The sequence below is a fragment of the Salmo trutta genome, chromosome 38, assembly GCF_901001165.1.
Source record: "Salmo trutta chromosome 38, fSalTru1.1, whole genome shotgun sequence".
NCBI lineage: Eukaryota > Metazoa > Chordata > Actinopteri > Salmoniformes > Salmonidae > Salmo > Salmo trutta.
The window spans coordinates 17,336,189-17,361,574 of NC_042994.1; the positions used below are offsets into that span (position 1 = coordinate 17,336,189).

A 25,386-nucleotide genomic window follows, 5' to 3' on the forward strand; every position below is an offset into this window, starting at 1 on the left:
CTTCCGCACAAAAACGACGTGCGCATGCACTACAACAGCCCGGAAGTTAGCTACTGAAGAAATCATTGATCAAGGTTTACCCGTTTCTCAGCCTGAGCACCGTAAATTAGTTCGAGTGCAAGTAAAAAGCATTTGTGGAAATAATTTAGGACTAAGAAGTGTACATTTCTATGGTTGATCATAATAACTATCCAAGGGCAGTAAGTTAGAAAGCTCCCTTTACCTCCGAGGGAGAGTCCAAGAATAAGCCAGGCAGCTGTCACTTTAATGAAGTTTTGCTAACAACAATTTGGAAGAAAACATTTATTCTCAACTAATGACAAGCAATTGGTCATTCATTCAAAGGTATCCACCACCCACAGATGGAGGGGTTCGACCTCGTGCCTGTAGACGGTGGCAGTCCTATACACCTGCCCGTGGGGGAGACACTGCTGGGAAGGGGTCCATTCCTCGGCGTGAGTAACTTCAGTTGGAAAGTTTGGACTGGTAGAGTTAGCTACGTCTGTAGTCCTCAACCCTGGCCCTGGAGAGCTACAGGATAGGATTTTGTTCCAGACAACCATCGACACGCCTGATTCAACTTATTTGCTAGTATGCATCTTGGTTAGTTGAATCAAGTGTTCTAGTGTTAAACTGGAATAAAAGCCTGCATCCCCTGGCCTGTACCTCTCCAGGACTACGGTTGGTGACAATTGCTCTAGCTAAATGTTATATTGGTTGAATCTGCAATTTATATCCCTGAAATGAATTATGACTTTTCCATTTTATGTAGTACCTCGTACCCAAGTACACTAACTCGGTACCGGTACTCCTTGTATATAGCCTCGTTATTTTGTGTTACAATATTTTTTAAATCTAGTTGTTAATTTAATTACTTTTTAACTGCGTTGGGAAAAGGCTCGTGAGTAAGCATTTCACGGTAAAGTCTACATTTGTATTCGGTGCATGTGACAAATGAAATTAGATTTATTTGATTTAGGTAGAATTGCATGCAATGAAGTGCTCACCAAATTGCGGTATCACCCAATATGACACTAAATGGGATATTACACACAATGGTATTGGCACACCACTTCACTCAATGGCACAAAACGAAGGTTACTTACAGTTGAAGTCGGAAGTTTACATACACTTAGGTTGGAGTCATTAAAACTGGTTTTTCAACCACTCCACACATTTCTTGTTAACTAACTATAGTTTTGGCAAGTCGGTTAGGACATCGACTTTGTGCATGACACAAGTAACTTTTCCAACAATTCTTTACAGACAGATTACTTCACTTATAAATCACTATCACAATTCCAGTGGGTCAGAAGTTTACATACACTAAGTTGACTGTGCCTTTAAACAGCTTGGACAATTTCAGAAAATGATGTCATGGCTTTAGAAGCTAATGATAGGCTAATTGACATCATTTGAGTCAATTGGAGGTGTACCTGTGGATGTATGTCAAGGCCTACCTTCAAACTCAGTGCCTCTATGCTTGACATCATGGGAAAATCAAAAGAAATCAGCCAAGACCTCAGAAATTTTCCACAAGTCTGGTTCATCATTGGGAGCAATTTCCAAACGCCTAAAGGTACCATGTTCATCTGTACAAACAATAGTACGCAAGTATAACCACCATGGGACCACACAGCCGTCATACCGCTCAAAAAGGAGACACGTTCTGTCTCCTAGAGATGAACGTACTTTGGTGCAAAAAGTGCAAATCAATCCCAGAACAACAGCAAAGGACCTTGTGAAGATGCTGGAGGAAACGGGTACAAAAGTATCTATATCCACAGTAAAACGAGTCCAATATCGACATAACCGGAAAGGCCGCTCAGCCAGGAAGAAGCCACTGCTCTAAAACCGGCATAAAAAAAAAAGCCAGACTACGGTTTGCAACTGCACATGGGGACTTTTTGGAGAAATGTCCTCTGGTCTGATGAAACAAAAATAGAGTTGTTTGGCCATAATGTCCATTGTTATGTTTGGAGGAAAAAGGGGGAGGCTTGCAAGCCGAAGAACACCATCCCAACCGTGAAACATGGGGGTGGCAACATCATGTTGTGGGGGTTCTTTGCTGCAGGAGGGACTGGTGCACTTCACAAAATAGCTGACATCATGAGGAAGGAAAATGATGTGGATATATTGAAGCAACATCTCAAGACATCAGTCAGGAAGTTACAGCTTGGTTGCAAATGGGTCTTCCAAATGGACAATGACCCCAAGCATACTTCCAAAGTTGTGGCAAAATGGCTTAAGGACAACAGTCAAGGTATTGGAGTGGCCATCACAAAGCCCTGACCTCAATCGTATACAAAATTTGTGGGCAGAACTGAAAAAGCATGTGCGAGCAAGGAGGCCTACAAACCTGACTCAGTTACACGAGCTCTGTCAGGAGGAATGGGCCAAAATTCACCCAACTTATTATGGGAAGCTTGTAAAAGGCTACTTGAAACATTTGACACAAGTTAAACAATTTAAAGGCAATGCTACCAAATACTAATTGAGTGAATGTAAATTTCTGACCCACTGGGAATGTGATGAAAGAAATAAAAGCTGAAAGAAATAGAATTATTTATTTCAGCTTTTATCTGCTATTATTCTGATATTTCACATTATTAAAATAAAGTGGTGATCCTAACTGACCTAAAACAGGGATTTTTTTTTACTAGGATTAAATGTCAGGAATTGTTAAACTGAGTTTAAATGTATTTGGCTAAGGTGTATGTAAACTTCTGACTTCAACTCTATGTAACCACGGTTATGTGAGTTATATGGATCACATAACTAAGGTGAGGATCTACCGATTTACTCCCGTGTACACCTGTGTCACGGCTGGGGTCGGCCCCTATATATAGACCCCCAAGGCCGCGACACACATTCTCTACATAATAGCACCGTAGGGGATTGGAGTGATCCATATAGCTCCCATAACCGTGGTTACATATGTAACCAACGTTATGTTTCACTATATTGGATCACTCCAATATATATTGGTATACCCGTACCAGATTTAGTCGGTACTAGAGAGACCTGGCCTACCAGCGGCGAAGTCCCAGCACGAGACCGAAACGCAAGGGCTGTCAATGTGGAAGGGGGGGTCCCGGCACAGTCTGCGGAAGGGGAGGCGATGCCCAGGACTGCTGAACCAACCGCAGAGGGAGGTGCCACATTTACCTGATAGTACTTTGCAAAGGTGCAAGAGGAAGCCCAGTTGGCCGTAGCACAGATATCAGTGAGGGGCGGGCACTCCTCTCAGTAGAGCTCAGGATGCTGCCACACGTCTTGTTGAATGTGCCACCGCAGATCCCAGCGCTGGCCTGCCAGCCAGGCGGTATGCTGTCGTGTCCACGATCCAGTGAGAGAGCCTCTGCTTTGATAACCCAGCCCCCAGGACTCTCTCACCATAGCAGACAAAGAGCTGGTCTGTTATTCTCACTGACCTTGTCCACTACACATAGGCAGCTGGTGCCCGCACAGGGCACAGCATGCCAGAGGGAGGCCCAGACTCCCCCGCCACTGCTGGGAGGTCGTAAGCAGACAGGATAATAGGGATGTTCACATGCCTGTCTGACAGAACGTTCGGGAGGAATGAAGGGTTGGGGCGGAGAGATGTACTCCTCCCACCGGGGTCCATCTGATAGCACTCCGAATTTACTGAATGAGCATGGAGCTCACCCACCCTCTTCATGGAAGTAATCCCTACCAAGAAAGCCACCTTCATAGAGCGGTGTTTCAGGGAGGCAGACTCCAACGGTTCGAAAGGCGGCTTTGCCAAAGCTGCCAAGACCAGATCCCAGCTCACCATTTGAGCGGGTCCTAGCTGGACGCAGGCGACGAACCCCCTTCATAAACCTGGAGACCAAGGGATGGCGCCCCACTGGCCTGTCCATCCACCCCACTGGCCTGTCCATCCACCCCACATGGCAGGCAGACATAGCGGCCAAGTACTCTCTGTGTAGAGGCTGCCAAGCCCTCATCCAAGCGAGACTGCAGGTATTGGAGGACATACTGCACCCCGCATGACTCGAGCACAATCTCAATACTAGTGCACCAAGAGCAGAACAACCGTCAGCGCAACTGGTTGTAGCCGGTGCTCTTGCGCTCTGCATGGTGTACATTACGCTCTCCTGTAGTCCTAACATGGACCATTGGTGCCGTTTAGCAGCCAATTCCACAGACTGAGGCGTTGCGGTCTCGGATGCCACCGAGTTCCCCCGGCCTGAGACAGCAAAGACAAATATCCTAACTAGAAACTTGTTTAAAAAAAAAAAAAAAAGAATATACTGAACTGTACCTTGTTATCTTCTCTTATGGAAAGAACTGGATATCGGTGGACGTTTTAAAATCCCTAGCCATACAACATTACGTTCATGCATAATATACCTCACAGTACAAACAATTGTCTTTGTCCAGGCTGTACACAGTTGACGTGCATTTTTGAATGTCCTAGTGCTCTGTTTGTGACATGGTTTTTCTTCCTGTTCTGATTTCCCATTTGATTAAAAAAAAATGTATTCAAGTCAGTTAAACAAATTCTTATTTACAATAACGGCCTACACAGGCCAAACCTGGACGACGCTGATCCAATTGTGCACCGCACTATGGCACTCCCAATCACGGCCGATTGTGATACAGCCTGGATTAGAACCAGGGTGTCTGTAGTGACGCCTCTAGCACTGAGATGCAGTGCCTTAGACCGACTGGCTCTTAGTGTTTTACTGAAGTGCATTTCAATTTGCAGTGGCAGATGTTCAGACTGCAATCAGGTCAGTCATACATCATATGTATGGAATTTGTTCATGAAAATGCTTTTGAAGCATAGTCTTTTGAATCCGAGTCACATATTATCAACATGTACTTGTAACACTTTCAGCAGCCCAAAACATATTATGCTCTGGATTCAGGACCCTTTAGTATGGAATTGCCCGTCTTCATTTTTGTTATTGATTTGTACTGTCCGGACCACCTACCTGCTGAATGCCCATTCTCTCTCAGTTCTGGGGCTGTATTTATCAAGCGTCTGAGTACGAGTGCTGATCTAGGACCAGGACCTCCCTGTCCATATAATCTTATTCATTAGTATCTAAAAGGCAAATCTGGTCCTTCTTAGCACTCCTACTCTGATACACTTTAGACATTTTGCATACGGGCCCTGATCTGAGAGTTTATTCTCTGTGTTTCAGGTCAGCGACAAGAGTCTCCAGACACCACGGCCTTCTTGAGAACCTGAATGGGCAGCTGCACATCAAACCTGTAGGCTTAAGTAGAATTTTTTCTTTTTTTTCTTTTCAGAGTAGACTATTCTCTCTCATCTAGGGCTCAAGTGCATGCTGACCCGACAGCTAAGTGACAAGGTGGGTTATTGTGCCAAAACGACAATCCTTTGAAATCAGACATCAATAGTATGTTCAAGAAGGTCCCTCTGTAATCACTGTGTTTTCTTTTTATGTGTTGGAAGGGTTCTTGAACCATTTAAGAACCTGTAGATTTGTACCCCAGGGAGACTGTCTTGTGTGATCTTACCACACATTACCTTTATTAGAAATACTTTTATTTAATAGTTTACCGAGTAAGGGAGAAGGGCACAACACTTACACATTCAATCCGTTTTTTTTTAGTTGTGAAGCGGATTCATTTTCAGTAACAGTTTGGTCCAAAACCCCTCCAGGCTGCCTGTAAGAGGATAGATATTCTCTCCATTTTGTCAAAGGTCACAGCCTAAGGATGTAGTAATGCCTTTGGACCGCAACATTGCTGCAGATGAATTAGGTTAAGAAAAAACATGAACAATTGAATTCAAGTAGTTGAAACCTTTCATTTGATCATCTTACTGAGAGTTAGGGAATTACCAGCACTTATATAATATTAAAGGGATAGTGACATTTTGGCAATCAAGCTTTCTTTTCTACTTCAGATGAACTTACCCTGAGTCAGGTTCTGGAGCAATTGCTAACTAGAGTTAGCATGCTAGCCCTTTAAAATGAAGAGTGGTGCGAGAAAGACACTTTCTTTAAAATACCACAAATTGTTTACAGCCAGCTGTTGTGCGGAAATAACAAGTATATCCAACTGCACCTCTTGGCCACCAACACCAGAGTCATAACTGAAGAATGCCATTCTTATTCTGTAGTTTACCAATAAAATGGTCTGACGGTGAAGTGGGCATACTCAGGATTCATATCCTGAAAGAAAAAAAATCATTATTTTTTTAGCAAAAATAGATAAGATCTTGCTACCGTGGAAAGGAAAATACCTGTCTATTTGTGCAAAAATCACCCTGATTAACGGTTCGTCTTTTATTTGAAGGGGGAGATCAAGCTGATCCTAACTGTTATAGGCATATTTCTATTTTGCCCTGTTTATTTTGCTGCTTTTTTTTATTGACTTGGCCAAAGCTTATGATACGGTAGAGACAAGCTGTGTGCCGGCTAAGGAGTATTGGTGTCTCTGAGGGGTCTTTGGTCTGGTTTGCTAACTACCTCTCTCAAAGAGTGCAGTGTATAAAGTCAGAACATCTGCTGTCTCAGCCATTGCCTATCACTAAGGGTGTACACCAAGGCTTGATTCTAGGCCCCACGCTCTTCTCAATTTACATCAACAACTGCTTAGGCAGTACTAAGCTCTCTCATCCATTTACACTAAATGTTCTTGTTTTTGAAAGAAAAGCCCTTTTTTTTCCCATAGCATCAAATTGATCAGAAATACAGTGTAGATAATGTTGTAAATGACTATTGTAGCTGGAAACGGCAGATATTTTTATGGAATATCTACATAGGTGTAGAGGCCCATTATCAGCAAACAGACGTCTCACAAGTCTTCAACTGGCAGCTTCATTAAATAGTACCCGCAAAACACCAGTCTCAACAGTCAGAGGCGACTCCGGGATGCTGGCCTTCTAGGCAGAGTTCCGCTTTCCAGTGTCTGTTCTTTTTCCCATCTTAATCCTTTCTTTTTATTGGCCAGTCTGAGATATGGCTTTTTCTTTGCAACTCTGCCTAGAAGGCCAGCATCCCGGAGTCGCCTCTTCACTGTTGACGTTGAGACTGGTGTTTTGTGGATACTATTTAATGAAGCTGCCAGTTGAGGACTTGAGACGTTCAGTGCCACTTTGACTATGCATGCTTTTCCTGGTACAATAGTGCCCCCAAGATATTAACAAATAAATTGCAGACATCTCTGAACAAATTAGTCAGGATTATTCTTAAACTTCCAGCACTTACGCATCTTGACTATTCCCACTTTGAATGCCTTAGATGGCTTAAAGTGGAGGAGAGAGTCGCTCAGATAAAATTGTCTTGTACATAAGATTGTCCACAGTATGGTTCCCAGATACTTATGTAACTACTTTAACTTAGTGAGGGATAACCATAACTATTCAACTAGGAGTGAAACTGACGTTGTTCCTTTTCGATTGAAGTGTTATGGGGAAAGAAACATTTTTATACTCGGCTGCCATTCTTTGGAATAATTTTCCAAAGAATTTGAATCTTATAACCTCCATAGGTAGTTTCAAGTTCTCACTGAAAAAATGGCTAAATAGTACCATGTCTCAAAAGTGAGTGGCACGATTAAAGTAGGTGGTGGAGAGGGAAATGCCCGGGATAGCATATGGTCTGCCTTCTTGGTGCCTGTAGTTTATTATATTGTTATTGTCGTGTGTGTGTGTGTGTACACTACCGTTCAAAAGTTTGGGGTCACTTAGAAATGTCCTTGTTTTTGAAAGAAAAGCTATTTTTTTTTGTCAGTTACAATAACCTCAAATTGATCAGAAATCCAGTGTAGACATTGTTAATGTTGTAATGACTATTGTAGCTGGAAAAGGCTGATTTCTTCATGGAATGTCTACATAGGTGTACGGAGGCCCATTATCAGCAACCATCACACCTGTGTTCCAATGGCATGTTGTGTTAGCTAATCCAAGTTGATCATTTTAAGACTAATTGATCATTAGAAAACCCTTTTGCAATTATGTTTGCACAGCTGAAAACTGTTGTTCTGATTAAAGAAGCAATACAACTGGCCTTCTTTAGACTAGTTGAGTATCTGGAGCATCAGCATTTGTGGGTTCGATTACAGGCTCAAAATGGCCAGCAACAAAGAACTTTCTTCTGAAACTCATCAGTCTATTCTTGTTCTGAGAAATGAAGGCTATTCCATGTGAGAAATTGCCAATAAACTGAAGATCTCGTACAACGCTGTGTACTACTCCCTTCACAGAACAGCGCAAACTGTCTCTAACCAGAATAGAAAGAGGAGTGGGAGGCCCCGGTGCACAACTGAGCAAAAGGGCAAGTACATTAGAGTGTCTAGTTTGAGAAACGGACTCTAATGATCAATTAGTCTTTTAAAATGATTAGCTAACACAACGTGCCATTGGAACACAGGAGTGATGGTTGCTGATAATGGGCCTCTGTACGCCTATGTAGATATTCCATTAAAAATCAGCCGTTTCCATCTACAATAGTCATTTACAACATTAACAATGTCTACACTGTATTTCTGATCAATTTGATGTTATTTTAATGGACAAAAAAATGTGCTTTTCTTAAAAAAAACAAGGAAATATTGTGTGTGTGTGTGATGTATGTATAAATATATAATATTATGGGTATGTGAGACAAGGAAGATGTACCTGTCCATAGTTGTTTATTAGGAACGAAAATTGTATTACTTATCGAATGTTGTGAAACAAACAACAATTGTGTCTGTCATTGTCTGTTGTCATTACAATCGCCGCCTAACCTTATGGTATTCCCCCTTTCCCTCTTCAAAAGGACCACAATGGAAATAAGCTGTTAAGCTTTATTTTGTTATCCTTGATGAGTTTCTTAAATTGTATGTGGAGGCGTCACCAGCTGGAGCGCCCAATTTTTACAAATTGTCAAATAAATTCAATCAATCAATCCTGACCAGCCTTAGACAGATTTGGAAAGATAAGGATTGTTCTCTGGCACTGTCATCAGACGATCGCTTAACTAATTGATTTGCAAATTACAACATTCATTTGCATTCATCTAAATGTTGTGCCTTTCATCTCCCAAAAACAGGCTAGACTGAGTGGACTGAATTGGAACAAATACCAGCGTCTTTTCTCTTTTTATGTTAAACCAATATCTAAGCAACATTAACTTATGTTGTATTTTTAAATTGGTCTTTAGTCTCTGAATTTTTACCCTTCAGGTTTTTTTTCATGTTACGTTTTTGTTTGAAGCTTATATCAAAAGGATCCAAACCAGACACTTGAGTCAATTTAGCTACGGTCTACTGCCTACACTAAAGAAGCAACGTGCATGACTCATGTAGCTCGTGTTTGCAACAAGTTGTCTCTCCCTTGCAGAAACAGCCAAGCTCTTCAAGATGAAGACGAGGCTGTTATTAAGTCTCTTACTGCCTCTCCTGAACCAAGCGACGAACCCGCTTACCCCACTCGACAGGGCAAGGGGTGGACACCAAGCTCCCATGTACAAGAATCTAGACTGGAAGGTAGTGTGGACCAGATTGAGCCAGATGAACAGCTACCTCAAACCAGGTCAGGAAATCTGTAGTGTTAGCAAAAGTTTTATCTTGAGATGTAACCTACTGTTGGCAATTTTCCTGGGATCCCACTGCTGACACCAATTACGCTTCATATTCTACCGCTGACACCAGTTACGCTTCATATTCCACTGCTGACACCAGTTACGCTTCATATTCCACTGCTGACACCAGTTACGCTTCATATTCCACTGCTGACACCAGTTACGCTTCATATTCCACTGCTGACACCAGTTACGCTTCATATTCCACTGCTGACACCAGTTACGCTTCATATTCCACTGCTGACACCAGTTACGCTTCATATTCCACTGCTGACACCAGTTACGCTTCATATTCCACTGCTGACACCAGTTACGCTTCATATTCCACTGCTGACACCAGTTACGCTTCATATTCCACTGCTGACACCAATTACGCTTCATATTCCACTGCTGACACCAATTACGCTTGTGATCCCTTACCTAGCACCATTAACCATTGGAATCGCACTTGTAACAGCAATTCGCTTTGGGATCACATTCGTGACTCCAATTAATATGTATATTTATATATGTTTTCTGTGAATGCGGTGGTACCAATAAACCCGGTTTGCGTTGTGGTTGTGTACTCCCAGACAGAAGCTGGGGTAGCTGAAGCAGAAAATGACAAGAACGAGCTGAAACTCGAACCAAAGAAAAGAGTGTTACCTGCTTGGATGACGGTACCCATTGCAGCTCCCAAGAGCCCCACCACCACCACCACCACCAAAGGTATCACTCCTATTTAGGGCTGTGACATAATGGAATTTTGGGTAACAATTCATTGTCATGCATATGACAGCAATTAAAGTTATAATTGTTATCATTAAAAATTGAAGAAAAGATTCCTCATCAAATGAAGGATGCTAGGTTGGAGTGGATTTTCACATTTTACTATTGACACAAGATTAGTGCACGAGATTAGTGCACGAGATTAGTGCATGAGATTAGTGCATGAGATTGGTACACAAGATTGGTACACGAGATTAGTGCATGAGATTAGTGCATGAGATTAGTGCACAAGATTAGTGCATGAGAGAGATGGAATAACCTAGTTGTCAACTGCTGTTGCTATTTCTGAAAGGTCTAACTAGTCAGAGACATCCACCATTTTTATAGAAGATTGATATGTTTATTCTCCCTCTTGATTCGCGCACTGGGTGAACTGCGCCGGAAGCAGAAAGCTGTGCGCCACTGTTTTCAAGGAGCGGTATTGAACTGTAGTTCTATGTCATATGTGAAAAGAAAGCTGGAAAAGCATGAGAAATAGCGGGTCTGTGCTCAAATCATTTCAAAACAATATGTTGGCTTGCAAAAGAAGAAAATCAAATGCATTAAGTGACGAATATTGTTGATATTTAACTTGCTAGCTTCGTAAGTCTCCATGTTAGGAATCCTACTTAAGTGAGTAATAATATAAGGGGCTCTTAACAGGATGCACTGCATTGGTTTTAAACTCTTACTTATATTCAATGAAACTTGAGGTCAATTGCTTGTTACTATACATATAGCCACCATTTAACTACATGGAGTTAGGTGTGTGGGAGAGGACATTTACCTATAGCCTATTCTATTGGCAATCACTACTCACTAGTTGATAAATGGGAAACTTTAGAATGTCTAATCTTGAGTCGGGAAGGGATCTTGAGAGCTAGGCCTACATTACCTCAACTGTCGCTGTCATGTGTAATTTTGTACGTCGTCAAGTAAAATACTTGGAAACAACCTACCACTCTTGAAGATGTCAATATCCTCTTCGGGAAAACAGATTTTAGTTGCGGCGTGCTGCCAAACCTTACTGTTTTGGCGTGCTGTGATTTATTGATAGCCGATGCCTCTGAGCAAGCCTTTTGACAGGGACAATCAATCTATATTTTCGGTTACATCAATCAGTGGTCAACAGCACATACCCTTTTTCAGATACCTCATTTCCTATCTTGAACTTGATCTAGGATCAGTTTTCCCTTTTCAATCATAATGAAAAGGATTACATGGACAGGGGGGACCTTTATCCTAGATCAGCACTCCTGAGACGCTTTGCGAACACGGGCCCAGGTCTGGGAGTTAAGTGAATAATTAAACTGCAGGGAGAAACTGAAACCAGCGCACACTACAGCCCCTGGGCCCAGTTTTTAAAAAGTGATGTATCTAGATTTTGCCTGTAGGATTACATGCAGAAAAATAGAATGGGAGTCCCCATTCAAGTCAGTGATTCGTCCGTTCTATTAATTCTCCTTCTATGCATTTAATCCTATCCAATAGGCTAAGTCCAGATAGACAACTTTTGAAAAACTAAACTGGGCCCTGAGGATCAGAGCTTCCCATCTCTGCTGTTGTCATTGTGATTTGCACCTGGCGTCCCTTTATCAAGGATGGGCAACTCCAGTCCTCGGCAGCCTGAATGGCGCCACACGTTTTCACCAGCCCTAGCTAAAACACTTCAATAAGCTCCATTTATTCTAAACTGGAGACCATGATTATTGGAATCAGCTAGGAGAACTTGGGCGAAAGTGTCACCAATCAGCCCCCCTAGGACTGGAGTTGCCCATCCCTGCTTTACATGACCAGAGAGGTAGAGGCGAAGCGAGAGGATTTACTCAGCCAAAAATCTGTCTGCGTCAGATGAAACCCATTTTTGTTTTGGAGGTCTATGAGAGATGCCAAATTACATGAGGTTTATTTGATCGAATAGAAGTTTCGTAATGTTTAGGCTGTTACAAATATACTGCTATAAGTGGATGCACTTGGCATTCCGGCAACTTTGAGAAAAACAACTTAGTTGTGCCTGTTGATTACACTCATATCTGCCCTCTCATTGGCTAGAATGTTCCCACTTGATCTTGCTGCCTCTCGCCTGCCTTTCATCTGTAAGAAGATATATTTCCATTGTTATAGCAGTCACTCGACTATCTTGTCAATATAATAGATAATCTTTGACAATCTTCGACCCGTTAACCCAGAATCCTCCTCGTTTTAGGAGCTGGAAATCGAGGCAGAGTAACCGCAACCCCATCCATAAACACCAACCAGGGCACGGCCAAACCGTCCAGGGACGCAGCGCCCTTGTCAAGGGAGGAGGAATCTGAACACAGCGAGCCGGAGCCAACGCCCAGGAAGAGGATGAGGAGGAAGAGTGATGAGGACGATGTGGTCCAGTCTAAAACAGTTGTGTATACTAACTATTGTGTGTGTGCACGCGAGTACGTATGTACGTACGTTTGGATACACCTACTCATTCAAGGGATTTTGGAGCCTGGTAGTGTGTTGGGTCATTGTCCTGTTGAAAAAAACAAATGATAGTCCCACTAAGCACAAACCAGATGGGATGGCGTATCGCTGCAGAATGCAGTGGTAGCGACGCTGGTTAAGTGTGTCTTGAATTCTAAATAATTCACCGACAGTGTCACCAGCAAAGCACCATCACACCTCCTCCTCCATGCTTCACGGTGGGAACCACACATGCGGAGATCATCCGTTCACCTACTCTGTGTCTCTCAAAAACACGGCAGTTGGAACCAAAAATCTCACATTTGGACTCAGACCAAAGGACAGATTTTCACCAGTGTAATGTCCATTTCTCGTGTTTCTTGGCTCAAGCAAGTCTCTTCTTCTTATTGGTGTCCTTTAGTAGTGGTTTCTTTGCAGCAATTTGACCATGAAGGCCTGACTCACGCAGTCTCCTCTGAACAGTTGATGTTGTGATGTGTCTGTTACTTGAACCTGTTCTTGCCATAATATGGACTTAGCCCTATTTGGTATAAGGCCATCTTCTATATACCACTACTACCTTGTCACAACACAACTGATTGGCTCAAACACATTAAGAAGGAAATAAATTCCACAAATTCTCTTTTAACAAGGCACACCTGTTAATTGAAATGGATTCCAGGTGACTACCTCATGAAGCTGGTTGAGAGAATGCCAAGAGTGTGCAAAGCTGTCATCAAGGCAAAGGGTGGCTACTTTGAAGAATCTAGAATATTAAATATATTTTGAGTTTGTTCAACACTTTTTTGATTACTACATGATTCCGTATGTGTTATTTCATAGTTTTGATATCTTCACTATTGTTCTACAATGTAGAAAATTGTCAAATTAAAGAAAAACCCTTGAATGAGTAAGTGTGTCCAAACTTTTGACTGGTACTGTATATATTGGGGCGGCAGGTAGCCTAGTGGTTAAAGTGTTGGACTTGTAACCCAAAACGACTCCAGGCTACACTTGAACTTCTAAAACATTTTTGAATTGTTTAATTTGAACAAATTGTAGTGGACCTAGATAGTTTTTTGAAATAACTACAATTTTTCCAACCCTCAAATTGATTTTGATCAAGAAATCGGTACAAAAAAGGGAATTTTGAAATTCCTCAAGAACACATCACTGAATCATCTGAGTGCATTTACAGATGCTGGCGCATGATAAAACGAAATGAGGTGCTATGAGAGTATTTCCTGTACCTTGTCAGATCTTCTACTCCATGATCCCCTCCCCAGTTGCCCCATCATAAAGACTTATTGTTCTGTGATGACCTGATAACACAACAAAGCACATGTTGGCAGCTATTCTGCTAAAACAACTGTTCATAGGTGTTCTGGTAGTTGGGTTAGATAAGGATCTTTAAAAGGCTTATCGGACTGGGTAGTCATTAACTGAGCATTTTCCTCCGTAATGTACTCGTGCCATGTAGCCCTAAAATGTCAAGGTTACTCAAGAATGGAATGGTAGCTATTTTTGCATGAAGTACCAGAGGGGCTGGTAGCTTTTTTTCATGTGTCATCAACACAGAGGCATTATGACCTTGCAATTTATCATCCATTCATTTGTATGTGACAGTGGCGGTCGGTGCCGTTTTAAGATGAGGGAGGACAAAAAATGTTTTATGAGCATGGCCTTATTTCTATCAGAACATATTGGATGACTGTCATTCATATTCCATTCACCCAGCTCAATGTAACATTGAAAGGTTTAGGCTACAACATGATATTAGAATTTCCCCTATACCCATCATGAGGTTGCAACAACTTAGCTTATGAATGAAAGTTTACAATGTACAGTACCAGTCAAAAGTTTGGAAACACCTACTAATTCAAGGGTTTTTCTTTATTTTGACTATTTTTTTACATTGTAGAATAATAGTGAAGACCTCAAACTATGAAAAAAAACACATGGAATCATCCGGTAACCAAAAAAGTGTTCAACAAATCAAAAAATATATTTTATGTTTTAGATTCTTCAAAGTAGCCACCCTTTGCCTTCACAGCTTTGCACACTCTTGGCATTCTCTCAAACAGCTTCATGAGAAATGCTTTTCCAACAGTCTTGAAGGAGTTCCCACATATGCTGAGCACTTGTTGGCTGCTTTTCCTTCTCTGCGGTCCAACTCATCCCAACCAACTGAATTGGGTTGAGGTCTGGTGATTGGGGTGGCCAAGTCATCTGATGCAGCACTCAATCACTCTCCTTCTTGGTCAAATAGCCCTTACACAGCCTGGAGGTGTGTTTTGGGTCATTGTCCTGTTGAAAAATACCAGCAAAGTACCCCCACACCATCACAGCTCCTTCTCCTTGCTTCATTTTTACATTTACATTTACGTCATTTAGCAAACGCTCTTATCCAGAGCGACTTACAATGGGAATCACACATGCGGAGTTCATCTGTTCACCTACTCTGCGTCTCACAAAGACACAGAGGTTGGAACCAAAAATCTCAAATTTGGACTTATCAGACCAAAGGACAGATTTCCATCGGTCTAATGTCCATTGCTCATGTTTCTTGGCCCGAGCAAGTCTCTTCTTATTGGTATCCTTTAGTAGTGATTTTCTTTGCAGCAATTTGACCATGAAGGCCTGATTCAAGCAGACTCCTCTGAACAGTTGATGTTGAGATGTCTGTTACTTGAACGCTGAAGCATGTATTTGGGCTGCAATTTCTGAGGCTGGTAACTCTAATGAACTTATCCTCTGCAGCAGAGGTAACTCTGGGTCTTCCTTTCCTGTGGTGGTCCTCATGAGCGCCAGTTTCATCATAGCGCTTGATGGTTTTTGCGACTGCACTTGAAGAAACTCAAAGTTCTTGACATTTTCCGGATTGACTGACATTCATGTCGATGGACTGTCATTTCTCTTTGCTTATTTGAGTTTGCCATAATATGGACTTGGTATTTTACCAAATAGGGCTATCTTCTGAATACCACCCCTACTTGTCACAACACAATTGATTGGCTCAAACGCATTAAGAAGGAAAGACATACCACTAATTATTTTTTAACAAGGCACACCTGTTAATTGAAATGCATTCCAGGTGACTACCTCATGAAGCTGGTTGAGAGAATGCCAAGAGTGTGCAAAGCTAAACACACACACACACACACACACACACACACACACACACACACACAATAGTATAAACTAAACTGTTTTAGACTGGACCACATTGTGTACACTTAGCTAGCAGTTTCACTGGTGGGCCCCAGTGGCAATACAAGTATACTTTTGGTTTTATTCATTTAAGAGTTCTTGTGTTGGATAGCGCCTCTCTTTGAGTCAACTACTTATCACATTTTATGCACTGCAGAGCTTGCTAGCTGTAGCTTAGGCTTTCAGTACTAGATACATTTTCTGATCCGTTGATTGGGTGGACAACATGTCAGTTCATGTTGAAAGAGCTCTGATAGGTTGGAGGACATCATCCGGAAGTTGTCATAATTACTGTGTAAGTCTATGGAAGGGGGTGAGAACCACAAGCCTCCTAGGTTTTGTATTGGAGTCAATGTACTCAGAGGAGGACGGAAACTAGCTGTCCTCCAGCTATGGAGCTACCCTACAGAGTGCTGTTAAGGCTTCTGTAGACCTTCATTGCAAAACAGTGTTTTAATAAGTTATTTGGTGAAGTGAATATACAGTTGAAGTTGTAAGTTTACATACACTTAGGTTGGAGTCATTAACTCATTTTTCAGCCACTCCACAAATTTATGGTTAACAAACTATAGTTTTGGCAAGTCGGTTAGGACATCTACTTTGTGCATGACACAAGTCATTTTTCCAACAATTGTTTACAGACAGATTATTTCACTTATAATTCACTGTATCACAATTCCAGTGGGTTAGAAGTTTACATACAGTAAGTTGACTGTGCCTTTTAAACAGCTTGGACAATTCCAGAAAATGATGTCATGGCGTTAGAAGCTTCCGATAGGCTAATTGACATCATTTGAGTAAATTGGAGGTGTACCTGTGGATGTATTTCAAGGCCTACCTTCAAACTCAGTGCCTCTATGCTTGACATCATAGGAAAATCTAAAGAAATCAGCCAAGACCTCAGAAAATAAATTGTAGACCTCCACAAGTCTGGTTCATCCTTGGGAGCAATTTCCAAACGCCTGAAGGTGCCACGTTCATCTGTACAAACACCATGGGACCACGCAGCCGTCACACCGCTCAGGAAGGAGACACCTTCTGTCTCCTAGAGATGAACGTACTTTGAGGCGAATAGTGCAAATCAATCTCAGAACAACAGCAAAGGACCTTGTGAAGATGCTGGAGGAAACGGGTACAAAGTATCTATATCCACAGTAAAACGAGTCCTATATCGACATAACCTGAAAGGCTGCTCGGCAAGGAAGAAACCACTGCTCCAAAACCGGCACAAAAAACCCAGACTATGGTTTGCAACTGCGCATGGGTATAAAGATTGTACTTTTTTTGGAGAAATGTCCTCTGGTCTGATGAAACAAGAATAGAACCTTTTGGCCATAATGACCATCGTTATGTTTGGAGGAAAAAGGGGGAGGCTTGCAAGCTGAAGAAGCACGGGGTGGCAGCATCATGTTGTGGGAGTGCTTTGCTGCAGGACGGACTGGTGCACTTCACAAAATAGATGGCATCATGAGGGAGGAAAAATATGTGGATATATTGAAGCAATATCTGAAGACATCAGTCAGGAAGTTAAAGCTTGGTCACAAATGGGTCTTCCAAATGGACAATGACCCCAAGCATACTTCCAAAGTTGTGGCAAAATTGCTTAAGGACAACAAAGTCAAGGTATTGGAGTGGCCATCACAAAGCCCTGACCTCAATCCTATAGAAAATTTGTGGGCAGAACTGAAAAAGCGTGTGCGAGCAAGGAGGCCTACAAACCTGACTCAGTTACACCAGCTCAGTCAGGAGGAATGGGCCAAAATTCACCCAACTTATTGTGGGAAGCTTGTGGAAGGCTACTGTTAATGGAATTTTATATCTTAATGATAATAATTAGCAATCAATAAGCCTTGACTAATCCCCAGGGTTTGTAAGACACTGGGTTTAGAATAATTAGGCAAGGACTCAGCTTTCTGCAAAAGGTTTGTACAGTTTATTCAGAGAACGTTCTGAGGTCCAAATAACAAAACATCATTATACACCAGGCTCCTCATTTACGCACACTCCTCCACACAAACCGTAGTTAACCTACGCACATACATACACACAAACGTTAGATGTATGTTTCACTCCCCGGATTTCTCACAACCGTTAATCACTATCCAGTGCTGCCCGTTCCTTTCCCCCGAGATTAGAAGAAACCTTGGAGATACCTCCCGGTTTTCTCCAAAGTCTCTCCAAGTTTCTAGGTCGGGTTAAACAGAGGTCTACTGTTTTCTTCTATCCAGCTACTAAAACACCCCTGCTTAAAACACACACACACACATTTTGTCCCGGCCTTCTACTAGACCTTATGGGACTAACCTTTCAGTACATTAATTATTCATTATCCATGCTACATAACTACTAATTAATAATGGGTTATTGATTCATTTACCTTTTATTAGATAATTCTCTTATCAGCTACCTGAAATGTTTGACCCAAGTTAAACCATTTAAAGGCATTGCTACCAAATACAAATTGAGTGTATGTAAACTTCTGACCCACTGGGAATGTGATGAAAGAAATAAAAACTGAAATAAGTTATTCTCTCTACTATTATTCTGACATTTCACATTCTTAAAATAAAGTGGTGATCCTAACTGACCTAAGACAGGGAATTTTTTACTAGGAATAATTGTCAAGAATTGTGGAAAACTGAGATGAAATGTATTTGGCTAAGGTGTATGTAAACTTCCGACTTCAACTGTATTTAGTGTGTGTGTGTGTGTGTGTGTGTGTGTGTGTGTGTGTGTGATTTTATATATATATATATATATATATATATATATATATATATATATATATATATTTATTTTTTTTTATTTGTATTATTATAAATGGAAATAGTTAAACATTTTTTTAAGTTTTCAGAAATTGACTGAGAATGGTCCTCCCCTTCTTCCTCTGAGGAGCCTCCACTGTTGTGTAGTGTTGTCTGTAATGTGCAGTATTGTGTGTTGTTGGGTAATGTACAGTTACAGTATATGGTATATCACTCCTCAGGCATTTAAAGCCAGACAGGAGGTGAAGCCTAGTAAAGTAGGGGAGAGCGAGGAGTCGGACCACTCTGACGTGGAGGAGGAGAATGATGAAGAGAAGAGGAGGAGAAGCTTCCGCAGTGAAAGGCAGCAGCACTTCTACGAGCAGAGCGAAGGTCAGCGAGTCCGAGGACAGAGGGAGACAGCCTCAGGAATGTCGACAAGGGGCCTCGGGTCAAGTGAAGTTTCAGGCCCCGCCCAGTCCAAAGCTTGGCTCAGGACGACCTGCCCCTTTGGAAAGGACTGTTACAGGTAAATCCCTACATAACATTGTCTGAACAACAACTGTTAGAAATGCACTTCTGAGAACATGAATTTAGGCCGGCAAAATGTTCCAACAAATCATTTAATTCAAAAACTTTCCATATTATATGGATATTTTTATTTTATGTTGCTCCGGGTACTAAAGATGAGAAGTGCAATTTAGCTATTATGCATGTTAATAAACAAACGTATTCTATTAAAATTGGTTCCATGGCAGCTTTTCCTGATATCAAAGAACTGAACATGTACAGTATGTTTTTCCCCCCAGATAGTTTATCTCATTTAAGGTTTTGTTTGTTTTCAAACCGCTGATATTTAACGAACAGCTACGTGAAGCCTGGGATAAGCTACGGTATTCTCCAAGACGAGATGTGTGTCCCAAATGGCACCATATTCCTTTTATAGTGCGCTCCTTTTGACCAGGGCCGACTATGGCTCTGGTCAAAAGTAGTGCATTGCATGTGTATATATAGGGAGTAGTGTGCCATTTGGGACGTACACAAGGATTAGCCTAGATAGCGACTCAGGGTCCAAAACTAAATGGCAGAGAGCAGGTTCAAATTTTGATTCTCTTTGAGGAAAATGAAATGAGCAAAGAGAATGTGCTTGCTCAAAAGCTAAATGCTCTTCAAAGAATACCAATCAATACGGGATTGACCATAACTTTCAGTGAGTTTCAATGTTTTAATAGTGAGCTTTCGATGATTTTCTTCTCAAAATTGTTATTTCTATCAAAGGAAAAACCCAGTCCACTTCCAAGAATGCAGTCACCCCGGCGACTACGAGGACGATTCCGCGAAAGACGAGAAGGCAGAGGAGGACGCGGACCAACCTGAGTGTCCGTATGGCACAGACTGCTACAGGTAGGATGCACACCACAATGTAGTCAGCATTACAGGATATAAGAGACTGGTAATCGTGTCTCAAGTCCATTATTGTCAGTAATGGCAAACATCAGAAAAAAAGTCGCCTAATAGCTCCTACAATTTCAACAGGAAAAGAGAATATAACCTGTTATTATAGCCAGTTCTCCCTTGTAAGAGGTATTATGACCTCAATGGAACTTTCTGGATACAGGAAGGTTAAATACAAGAATTAAGGCAGTAATCAGGACTCGAATGACAGGAGACTGTCTGAGTGGACTCAATTTGTTGGCCTCCATTTTAAAACCTTGAGCAGTTCACATCAGCGACCAAAGTTCTTGAGCAACAGGAGAGGCTGACATTTTAGCCTCATTGGCATTTGACAATACTAGTAGTCCTTGGTAGTAAATCAAACAATTTCTCATGTTTTCTTTCCAGGAAAAACCCTCTTCACTGGAAGGACTACAAACACACCAAGAAGACTCGAGGTATGTTAATTTATACCTGAGAGAGAAAGACATGCTGACCTCTCACCGCCCCTCAAATGTTTCTTAGGTTCCATTTTTGGTTCCTCTTCGATGCAGAAAAGAATCAGCCGTTCATCCAATGAATCCAACTGGTATGCAGAGCAGAGATATAAGAGAAACCTTTGATCTCAAGCAGTGCTATAAATACATTTATTATGCAGATGCCCAACAATCTTATCTGGGCTATTGAAACCAGTTTTTTATCTTTCCAGATTTAGTCAGACAGCGATATGTATGCATATCCATCCACTGTAGCACTAGTGAATACACTGTACCTATAATCCACATTCCCCTCCAGAGGTTAAAGAAGCAGAAACGATTAAACCAATTGCCCTCCGTTTCTCTGATGTGACGTCAGCAGGATCTATAAACTCATTCTGAAACATTGGCTTTGTGTAAGGGAGGTGTGTAACTCAATTTGTATTGCCTCTCAGCTTACAGACTCATAGTGATATTGAACATAGCTGCCATTACCAGAAACCTGGAGTAGGAGGAAGTTGCCCCTAGACACTGATCTTGTGTCAGTTTAGCATTTTTCCCACTAATGGTTAAGGTAAGGATTGGGGAAGGGGATGCTAATCGTAGATCACGTGTGGGCAAGCTTTTTGCCTCGAGGGCCACATCAGGATTTAGAAATTCATTGGAGGGCCGCACAGATTTTTTTTTTTTACAACAATTTGTTTGTCAAAATCCGTTTCATTATAATTTATATTTATAATGCCCCCCCACCGTCACCATCAAACCTCCTGCGGGCCATAGTTTTCCCACCCCTGTTCTAGATCATTACTAAGGGAAACTTCATCCCGGAGCGTAGGTCACAGGTCGGGTAGGCTACTTTCTAAATGTAATCCATGAGTTACTAGTTACCTGGCGAATTACTTTCAGTTACTTTTGGATTACTTTTCCCTTAAAAGGCATTAGAAGAAGACTTGTGGTTGGACTCGCTCAGGTGGAACAAACTTAAACTTGCCCCTTTTTTCAATGCTGAATTGAATGATACCTATTTGAATCCTGTTATGAGTGAATGTAATAAAATGCTGGGTTGTTTTTGTGGAACGTAGCATGTAGTATTGATAAAGACACAACCAATGTCTTGTGCTAGCGTCAAGGAATGAAACAGCACGTTAATAATACTATAAATGGCCATTAATAATTCTATACAATCCCTTCTGCAGCGAAAAAGCCGGTATCATACAACAACGATGATGATGAGTTTGGGGACGATGACAGCTTCATCAATGATGAGAGCGAGGACATAAGTGAAGACTCTGACTATGAGCCACCTGACTCAGACGACAGTGGCAAGGAGGACCTCAAAAGACTCAAAGAAGCCAAGGCCTTCACAAATCTGAAATGAACTATTGGCCTAAACTTGACTAATCTCCTTGCCTGTTTTAAACTAAGCATGCTATTTAAGCAGGGTTGAAGCGCATTTGGTTATACCTTTTTTCCTCTTCAAACACACTTGGAATCCAGCAGGTCTAGAATCTCAAATAATATTAGTCTCCCTGTGCTGGGAAAATAGTCGCAATTTACCCCATCAGTTGCGAAGAATCAATAATGGGATTCTTGACTGATTTTTAAATTGTTTGTGTATGATGATGTCATATTGCTGACTTTACCTTTTTTTAAAGTAGTTTAATTTATGTGTAATACTTTCTTGGATAGTAATTCATCACTAGCATTTTTGAGGTGTAGGTATTCTTGATTATTGGTTTGTTTGATTAGTATGGACAAGCAGTTAAAAAAAAAAATCCTTTAAAAATCATTGATCGGTGCCCTCAGTTTTCACACCCCTTGATTTTTTTGCACATTTTTTTGTTATAAAGTGCAATTAAATTGTCATTTTTTGGTCAACTATCTACACGAAATGTTTTGTAATTTCAAAGAAAAATGCCAGGTGTCCTATTTATTAAGGAAAGTAATCATTAAATGTTAAACACCTTTGGGTGTGAATTGTTTTGGGTAAGTCTCTAAGAGCTTTGCACACCAGTATTGTGCAATATTTGCCCATGATTCTTTAAAAAATTATTCAAGCTCTGTCAAGTTGGTTGTTGATCATTGTTTGTTGGAATGCAGACTGAACCAGGTTTTCCTCTAGGATTTTGCCTGTGCTTAGCTCTGTTCTCTTTATTTTTATCCTGAAAAGCTCCCTAGTCCTTGTAGACGATAAGCATATCCATAACGTGATGCAGCCACCACCATGCTTGAAAATACAAAGAGTGGTACTCGGTGATGTGTTGAATTTGCCCCAAACATAACACTTTGTATTCAGGACAAAAGTTTTTTTCTTTGCCACATTATTCACAGTATTACTTTAATGTCTTTTTGCAAACAGGATGCATGTTTTGTATTCTGTACAGGCTTCCTCGTCATTTAGGTTAGTATTATCAAGTAACTACACTGTCTTAATGGCCTCATGGTGAAATCCCTGAGTGGTTTCCTTCCTCTCCAGCAACTGACTTAGGAAAGACGCATGTGTCTCCCTAGTGACTGGGTATATTGATACATCATCCAAAACCTAATGAATAACTTCACCATGCTCAATATTCAGCATCTGCTTTTTTTTATTTTTACTCATTTACCAATCAGTGACCTTCTTTGCGAGGAATTGAGAAACCTCCCTGGTCTTTGTGGTTGAATCTGTGCTTGAATTTCACAACTGAGGTACGTTACAGATGATTACATATGTGAGACGGGCTAGTCATTAAAAAATCACGTTAACCACTATTATTGCAGACAGTGAGTCCATGCAACTTATGTGATTTGCTAATTAAATATTTCCTCCTGAACTTATTTACGCTTGTCATCACAAAGCGGTCGAATACTTACTGACTCAAGCCATTCCAGCCATTTTTGTTTTCATTTGTAAAACATTCTTAAAAACCCACTTTGACATTATGGGGTATTGTGTGTAGATCAGTGACACAAAATGTAGTAACACAACAAAATGTGGAGGAAGTCCAAGGGATGCGAATACTTTCTGAAGGCATTATAAATAATGTATCATACCAGTAGTTATGTGTTTAATTTACAGTAGTTTGTCATGATTTGTATGCTCAATGCCAGTGTCATGTTTTTCTACAGTAAATATGCTTTTATAGAACAATATTCATTGTCTGTCTCAATGTAGAAAGATTTGTAAAAATACACAAGATGGGAATGCAGTTGTACATGAGTTTGAACATCTTTGTTGTATGCTGAATGATGATCCCTCACTTGGTCACTGTAAAGCGTTCTAAACCTGTCACATTCACTTCCTTATTCATGGTTCCAATTACATGATCACCTCTGGGCTCATGAGAACCCAGAGTGTAATAGTGTTTAATTATACATGGGTTTTTTTTTGTGAGCAAATGTATTTATTTTCTCGTCCAGTTTGACCACTCATTTTGTGATCCAATCCACATGCATTCATAAACAAAAACACAGCCTGAGGGCCTCGTGTTTTTCATCCGGGTAGCGGTTTTAATAACATCTCCCTCACAATTCACCCTCTTTTGTGGACAGCGTAACAAAAACAGGTCAACACAGCTCCATACATTGTAAAAAATATATTCTTAAATGTTCAGAAGGTGAAAATACTGAAATTATCCTTCATGGCATGTTCTCCTTTCACATTTTCTGGAACTTGCTGGAAAAACATACACAATGTGGAGGCAGGCTGTTGGATTTCTATGACTAATTTGAGCCTAGAAGTGGTAAGGGTTCTGACTTGAATTACTGCAAATGCCAAGCGCATGTCTCATAACAAGTACAAGCTAACTGGAGAAGACCCTCCTGTTGGTCTCGTAGCATAACAAGCAAGGCAACAACAAAAAAGAATTATGCTATTACAAATGTAAGAGCCCCCATGTATGGCGCTATCATATGAAAACGTTAACAGCAATTTTGTAAAAGATAAAGAAAAACTTGTAGGTAACAAAAGTGACATGCTTTCCGTAATTGATTTACTCCTAAAATATCGTTTTGATTAAACCTAATGGTTTATAGTTATCTTCATCCTTGAGATCCCAAAAGGTAGCAGCGAGAACTCAAAAGTAGCCTGAGGAATTTCAACGCCAATATGAACCTGGTGGTTTCAAGACTTCAAATCACCTTTTTATTTCGCCCCCTACTTGGACAGATTATCATTAGGGAATTTCTTTCTGCCATTTATTTGACATTACAGATTAAAACTGAGGTGAACTTAATTGATAGCGAGAGAAGCAGCGACGACGTCACCAAATATCCTCCCATGCTTTTGAAGCTGATCTGGGACCAGCACCAACTTGGAGTGGTTATTTCCCCCCAATCTCACTCCTATCACATGCTAGGCTTTACAGTGTGACCCCTCCGATTAGCCATTGTCATATCAAATTGTATTTGTCACATGCGCCGAATACAACGAGTGTGGACTTTACAGTGAAATGTTTACTTGGTATTATGCCAATTTGGTAGCTGGCTTGGTAGACTGATACTTTAATTATAGATTATGTTATTTATTAATGGTGCTCCACTACACTGTATTCTCCACTTGGTCTTATGATTACCTGCACTAAGAGCACTGTCGTGTAGGTGCTGGTGGGGAATGGCATGTTAGAAAATGTCAAAGTAAAGTAATGTGTCTGGATTTGTGAATGGAATGTTACTCTCAAAACACATGATTGAATATGTATGGTAAATAAAGTGTCAAACAATCTTGATCTATCCTAACTCTTAATTGTCTAGCTAGCCCCACGGCACAATAGATTTCTTTGATTTGAT

At 41.0% G+C, this 25,386-nt stretch overlaps 1 protein-coding gene across 3 annotated transcripts; it reads left to right on the forward strand.

Annotated features, from left to right (window-relative positions):
* Positions 1-25,319, forward strand: LOC115178914 (aprataxin and PNK-like factor). Of its 3 annotated transcripts, XM_029740343.1 has the most exons (10): positions 1-74; positions 346-455; positions 5,178-5,247; positions 9,332-9,523; positions 10,145-10,280; positions 12,526-12,713; positions 18,952-19,238; positions 19,988-20,113; positions 20,552-20,601; positions 21,816-25,319. In XM_029740343.1, the coding sequence occupies exons 5-10, from the start codon at positions 10,226-10,228 to the stop codon at positions 21,995-21,997; spliced, it is 888 nt and encodes a 295-aa protein (XP_029596203.1). In that variant the 5' UTR covers positions 1-74; positions 346-455; positions 5,178-5,247; positions 9,332-9,523; positions 10,145-10,225; the 3' UTR covers positions 21,998-25,319. The 3 variants fall into 3 exon arrangements, with proteins under 3 accessions (XP_029596203.1, XP_029596205.1, XP_029596204.1); XM_029740345.1 differs by lacking the exons at positions 1-74; positions 346-455; positions 5,178-5,247 and adding an exon at positions 5,259-5,348; XM_029740344.1 differs by lacking the exons at positions 1-74; positions 346-455; positions 5,178-5,247 and having other exon boundaries at positions 8,561-9,523.
* Positions 25,320-25,386: the final 67 nt, after the last annotated feature.